At 44.3% G+C, this 7,255-nt stretch overlaps 1 protein-coding gene across 1 annotated transcript in view; it reads left to right on the top strand.

Moving 5' to 3' along the window:
- Positions 1-6,700, top strand: part of ARRDC5 (arrestin domain containing 5) — an 18,098-nt gene extending 11,398 nt beyond the window's left edge. Inside the window, exon 4 of the mRNA XM_010828174.1 lies at positions 6,122-6,700. Within this exon, the coding sequence (XP_010826476.1) occupies positions 6,122-6,658 (537 nt within the window). The 3' untranslated portion in view covers positions 6,659-6,700. The remainder of the gene's footprint in view (positions 1-6,121) is intronic.
- Positions 6,701-7,255: the final 555 nt, after the last annotated feature.

Below are 7,255 nucleotides of genomic sequence, written 5' to 3'. Positions count from 1 at the left end.
TTTTTTTAACATCTTGATTGAGATACAATTCACATACCTTATTATTCTTACCTTTGAAGTGTCCAAATCCATGGCTTTTCATGCATTCACAGAATTGTACAGCCATCACCACTGTCCGTGTTAGAACACTTTAATGCCTCCCCTCCCCCACCATTCAAAGAAGGCTGAGCGCTGAAGAACTGATGCTTCCAAACTGTGGTGCTGCAGAAGACTCGAGAGTCTCTTGGACAGCAAGGAGATCAAACCAGTCAATCCTAAAGGAAACCAACCCTGAATATTCATTGGAAGGACTGATGTTGAAGCTGAAGCTCCAATACTTGGGCCACCTGATGCGAAGAGCTGACTCTTTGGAAAAGACCCTGATGCTGGGAAAGATTGAAGGCAGGAGGAGAAAGGGTTGATAGAGGCTGAGATGGTTGGATGGCATCACCGACTCAGTGGACATGGGTTTGAGCAAGATCTGGAAGATAGTGAAGGACAGGGAAGCCTGGTGTGCAGCAGTCTATGGCGTTGCAAAAAGTCAGACACGACTGAGGGACTGAACACCAACCAAAGAAGTCTTGCATCCCTTACCTGTTCCCCTCAAACCTCCCTTTCCCCTCCCTCAGCCACCACTACATTCACTCTCTGTCTCCGGGGATTTGTCTGTTCTGGACATTTCCTGTTTTAATAAATGGAATCAGACACTATGTGGCTTTTTTGTATCTGGCTTATTTGAACATAGTGTTTTCAAGGTTCATCCAGGGACTTCCCTGGGGGTCCAGTGGTTACGATTCCACCTTCCAATGCAGGGGGTATGGGTTAAATCCCTGGTCAGGGAACTAAAGTCCCACCTGCCATGGGGTGCAGCTGAAAAAAAATTTTTTTTTAATTTCTTTTTAAAAGTTCATCCACACTGTAGTGTGTGTGTCAGTGCTTTCTTCCTTTTTAAGGGTGAATCGTCTTTCTGTGGCATGGATGCACCACCTTTTATATATCTCTTCATCACTTGATGGACATCGGGTTGTTTCCATGTCTTGGCTATTAGGGACCATGCTGCTGCTAACATAGGTGTCCACGTGTTTACGTGGATGTATTTTCATTTCTCTCAGGTAGCCATCTAGGAGTGGAATTGCTGGGGCAGATGGTAATTCTACATCTTACCTTCTGAGGAGCAATCAGACTCTTTTCCACAGTGGCCGCTTCATTTTACATTCCCACCAGCCATGTACAAGGGTTTCGATTTTTCTACACCCTGTGTACCTTTAGAATTTTGAAAGACATGACCCATTGTCTTGCAACAAGCAGTCCCGTTGAGTACAGCACTTATCCCCAAGACATCTCTCTCCTAACCAAGTCTGAGGGAGTCTCCCTTTACCTTAGCCCCTTGCCATAGCCTCATAACTTATCTTAATCAGAAACCTACCATTAAAGGACTTCCCTGGCGGTCTGGAGGTTGAGACTTCGCCTTCCAAAGCAGGGGGTGCAGGTTCGATCCCTGGTCGGGAAGCTAAGATCCCACATGTCTTGCAGCCAGGAAAAAAAAAAAAAAAACATAAAACAGAAGAGATACTGTAACAAATTCAATAAACCTCTAAAAATGGTCCACATTAAAAAAAAAGAACTTAAAAAATGTACCATTAAAAAAAAAAAGTGTACCATGTTTATATCCATCTTTCCAATCAGAGTAGGGACTGGACTGGTCTTCACTGCTGTGGGTTTTCCTTGAACTTGGCACCAAGTTGATAAAATCATACTGCTTGAATGAAAGAATCCTCCCAAAGTTTCACATATGCCAAAGAAAGAGGGAGATCGGGAAAAACTGCCAGGTACGGAAGATCAATGTTGAGTTAGTAACCTAACATTCTTGGAATTCTGGGTTCTTGGGCCACCCCACTTGGCCTGGCATGGGAATCTCCCCTTGGCCACCACTGATGTCTCTTGGCACCTCCTTCAGGACCAGGACAGAACTGCTGGCTTAGTCTTGAGTTAGGGCAGCCAGTCCTTTCACACCTGTAGGGTCCTAACGCATGCAACGAATTTTCGAATAAGACTAGAGGAGCTTAGAATGAAATGGCCTGCAATTAGCCTTCCAAGAGGAGCAAAAGCATGGGAAGTCTGAAGATAGGCAGGGGCCAGAGGCAGAGGGCAGGAGGTGAGGCTGAAGGGGTCAGGGGTCAGCCTAAGGTCTCTGAGACAAAGGGTATTGGATCTAGAACACGGTCCTTCGGTCATGATCCTTTAGTGGGGTATGAAATCCATTTAGCAAGTTGCAAGGCATATTTCTACAAAATGAAAGAGCAGGCAAGCCCAAAATAAAAAAACGTTTTTTTAAAAATATCAACTTTGTAGGTTGCAAATGTTGTTTTCTGAAAACAGTACTAAAGGATACTATTTTCCTATTTTATATTAACAACGTTTGCAACTCACAAAATACATTCAGTTCAGTTCAGTTCAGCCACTCAGTCGTGTCCGACTCTTTCGCAGGGCAAAGGCTAATAGATTTTGCCAAGAGAACGCACTGGTCATAGCAAACACCCTCTTCCAAAATACATTACCATATGGAAAATAGATAGCCGTTGTGAGGTTTAATGTATGAGGCAGGGAACCCAAAGCCAGGGCTCTGTGACAACCCAGAGGGGTGAGAGGGGGAAGGAGGTGGGACCAGAGTTCAAGAGAAGGGGGACATATGTACAGCTAATGCCGATTCATGTTGATGTATGGCAAAAACCATCACAATATTGTAAAGCAGTTGTCCTCTAATTAAAAAAATATTAAAAAAGAAAACAATACAGAGAATAAAATAAGTAGAATAGAAAATGTCAGAAAAAATCCATTTGTTGGGCTGCCATTTATTTTTTAAAATTAAAGAACAGAATAGAAGAGGTAGGAAAATATAAAATTTGCTGGGTTGCAACAAACTTTGTTTTTATAAAATCAATGTGTAGGATGGAAAATAATAGTATTAAATAAGTAAAATAGGATAGAATGTAGCAGAAAAAAATTAATTTGATGGCTTACAACATTTTTGTTTTATATAAAACAAAACGATAGCATAGCATAAGTAGACTAGAAATAACCAAAAAATCAGTTCAGAGGGTCCAATCAACATTTTTTTCAGCTGCATCATGCGCTGTGTGAGACGGTAGTTCCCTGGCCAGGGATCGAAGCCGCATCCCCTGCAGTGAAAGCATAGAATCTCAACCATTGCACCACCAGGGGAGTTTTTGTTTTCTCTGGATATATACCCAGGAGTGGAGTGACTGGATCATCTGGTAGCTCTGTTGTTAGTTTTTTGAGGAACCTCCATACTGTTCTCTATAGTGGCTGCACCAATTTACATTCCCACCAACAATGTACGAGGGCTCCTTTTCTCCACATCCCCATCAATGTCTGCTATTTGTAGACTTTTTGATGGTGGCCATTCTGACGGGTGTGAAGTGCTATCTGACTGGGACTGTGATTTGCATTTCTGATGATCAGCAGCATTGAGCATTTTTTCCTGTGCCTATTGGCCATCTGTATCTCATCTCAACTCCTGGGTCAGGGAGATTCCCTGGAGAAGGGATAGGCTACCTTCTCAAGTATTCTTGGGCTTCCCTGGTGGCTCAGATGGTAAAGAATCCACCTGCGATGTGGAAGATCTGAGTTCGATCCCTGGTTTTGGAAGATCCCCTTGAGGAGGGCATGGCGACCCACTCCAGTATTCCTGCCTGGAGAATCCTATGGATAGAGGAGCCTTCCAGGCTGCAGTCCAAGGGGTTGCCAAGAGTCGAACACGAGTGAGCAGCTAAGCACAGCACAGAGCAACTCTTTCTGGTATGTAAGCCCAAGAAGTGTCTTCACCATGCTCCTTCTAGCTCTTTTATGATATCAAAGACATAACAACAATATAAATGTCCATCGTGGAGGGGGGATGGGTGAATAAGCTATTTTGCAACACACTTCGTTGCCGTTGTGAAAATGAATGAATCAGAATGACAGCCGCCAACATGAATGCCTTTCAAAACACAGAATGTTAGGCTAGGAAGGCAAGTTGCTGGAAAACATATGAGGATTAATTTATACAAAGCATTCAAATATGTAAAACACTACTGTATAATTCAACCACAAATAAATGTATTTCTAAACAATGCAAACATCTGCATGAGAATAACAAATGCCACACAGACACACAAACACACATGCATACACACATATTTGTAAAAGTATCGATTTCATCTAGAAGAAGACACAGGAAGCCAGCAAAACTGGAGAGTAACTCATTGTAAGCACACCCCACATCGCATCAGATCTTTTTAATTTTACTTATTTTTAATTAAAAAAAATTTTTGTTACACTGCAAGGCTTGCAAGATCTTAGTTCCCTGACCAGGGATGGAACCTGGGCCCTGGCAGTAAAAGTCCTGAGTCCTAGCCATTGGACTGCCAGGGAATTCCCTCAAATCTTTTTAAGTAGTATCCACTCATAAAAAGTAAAGTGTTACCCAAAGTGTTCATCTGCTCAGTCATGTTCCACTCTTTTCGACCCCATGAACTGTAGCCCACCAGGCTCCTCTGTCCATAGAATTCTCCAGGCAAGAGTACTGGAGTGAGTTGCCGTTTCCTCCTCCACGGGATCTTCCCAACCCAAAGATTGAACCTGGGTCTCTTGTAGGTGGATTCTTTACCATCTGAGCCACCAGGGAAGCCCTAAAAAAGAGTAAAATGTTACTCAAGCCACACATTAAATATAATGTATATATGAATTTATTTGCAATCCAGCAGCTAACCGGTTGATACAGACAGCATTTTGAAGTTTTTATTTAAACATGTTACATAATTTCAGTTCTACAGTTTTCATGATACAGAGCCCATAATATTTTTTCCTTAAGTCTGAACTACTTGAGTAAGCCCTAGGTCTTGGGCTATTGACTATAAGACATTCCCTGTCTTCCAGAAAACTAGGGTTCAGAGAAGTCAAGGCACTGGTTCAACGTCACACAACAAGTGAGTTACGGATGTAGAGATAAAACCAAGGTCTTATGAATTTCTTAGGTTTATGTTACAGACAAGGACATTGTCACTCAGAATGGAAAAGGGCTTTGATTGTTTATTTTTCTAAATTGAAGTATAGTATAGTTGATTTACAACTGTGTGCCAATTTCCGCTGTACAGCAAAGTGACTCAGTTATACACACATACTGCTGTTGGTTAGTCATTAAGTCATGTCCAGCTCTTGGCTACCCCATGGACTGTTTCCCTGGCAACGATACTGGAGTGGGTTGACATTTCCTTCTCCAGGGGACCTTCCTGACCCAGGGATCAAAACCCTATCTCCTCCATCGGCAGGGGAATTCTTTACCACTGAGCCACCAGGGAAGTCCATACACATACATACATTCTTTCTTTAAATATTCTTTTCCATTATGGTTTATCACAGGATATTGAATATATTGCCCGTTCTATACATTAGGACCTTGTTGTTTATCTACTCTAAATTTAATAGCTTTTATCTACCAACCTCAAACTCCCAATCCACTCCTCCCCCTCCCGCTTGGCAGCCACAGTCTATGAGTCTCTTTCTGCTTTGTAGATAGGTTCACTTGTGCTGTATTTTTTTTCTTTTTTTTTTTTGTGCTGTATTTTAGACTCCACATATAAGTGACATCACTTGGTATTTGTCTTCCTCTTTCTGACTTGCTTTGCTTAGTATGGTAATCTCTAATTGCGTACTTGTCGCTGCAAATGGCCTTTATTTCATCCTTTTTTGTGGCTGAGTAATATTCCACTGTGTATATGTTCCACATCTTCTTTGTCCATTCATCAATCCATGGACATTTAGGTTGTTTCCATGTCTTGGCTGTTGTAAACATTGTTGCTATGAACGTAGAGGCACATGTATCTTTCTGAATTAGAGTTTTGTCCGGCTAGAGTCCCAGGAGTGGGATTGCTAGTTCATATTCTATTTTTAGTTTTCTAAGGAACCTCCATACTGTTTTCCCATAGTGGCTGCACCAGTTAACATTTCCACCATCAATGTAGGAGGGTTCAAAGGGCTTTGGAGAGTCCCAAAGACTCAAGACCAGGTGGACTGTTAAGTGAGCAAACAGACCTTGTGGCCTCAATTCCTCACAGTTGTCCCTCCCCACTCCCACTTCTAGAACCCTCTGTTCGTGGAGGCTGAGAAGAAGGTGTCTTACAACTGCTGCAGCCAGGGCACCATCTGCCTGCAGATCCAGATGGAAAAGAATACCTTCACGCCGGGGGAGAGGGTCATTTTCACCACCGAAATCAACAACCAGACCAGCAAGTGCATTAAGACGGTCATCTTCGCCCTGTATGCCCACGTGCACTACGAGGGCTTCACGCCCAATGCGGAGCGCCGCTCCAGGGTGGATAGCAGTGAGCTGCTCAGGCAGGAGGCCAACACCCACATCACGGCCTTCAACACCACCAAGATTGTCAGCACTTTCTACCTCCCGCCCGTGCTGTCCGTGAGCGGTAGTGGCTCACAGGACAGTGAGATCATGAACACCCAGTACGAGCTGGTCAGCACCGTCCACCTGCCCTGGACCCTGACCAGCGTCAAGGCCAAGGTGCCCATCATTATCACCAGCAACCCCGTGGACTCAAACCAGACTGCTGCAGGCTGCCGGACCAGGGCAGCGTTACCCGTGAGCCCAGATCAACAGAATTAAATGCCCAAACGTCTAAATATTAAAAGTTTTATCAGACTCTAAGGTAGATCTTTCCTTCACCTCGCACAAATGGCCTTTGGATGAGTCTGCCTGTGGGCAGCATGTGACCCAAACCTCACCAAGCTCCAGCCGTGCAGGCATCCACTTCTCCCATCCCAAGAAAGATCTGTAAATGACAGGAGAGGCCAAAGCCTTCCAGCCTGACAGAACCTTCCAGGATTTGCCCCGGTTAGCACCCCAGGCCCATCTCCTTGCTTACTCTTACACTACCTAGATGAGGGATCCCCTAGTGGGAGTGACCCTGCCCTCCAGAGGATATTGGCAAAGTCTGGTTGTATTGGTTGTCCCGACTGGAAGGAGCAGCGTGTGCTCCTGGCATCCATTGGGTGGTGGCCAGGGATGCTGCTCCACAGTGCCCAGGACAGCCCCCCATGGAGGATGTGTGTAGTCGCTCAGTCGTGTCCAACTCTTTGCAATCCCATGAACTGTAGCCCGCCAGGCTCTCTGCCCATGGAATCTTCCAGGTAAGAATACTGGAGTGGATTGCCTTTCCCTTCTCCAGAGGATCTTCCCAACCCAGGGATCAAACCTGGGTCT

The sequence above is a fragment of the Bison bison genome, unplaced genomic scaffold (assembly GCF_000754665.1).
Source record: "Bison bison bison isolate TAMUID 2011002044 unplaced genomic scaffold, Bison_UMD1.0 scf7180017864492, whole genome shotgun sequence".
NCBI classification, from domain to species: Eukaryota; Metazoa; Chordata; class Mammalia; order Artiodactyla; family Bovidae; genus Bison; species Bison bison.
Note: the sequence above shows the minus strand (reverse complement) of the source record. Positions and strands in the feature narration are given on the sequence as shown.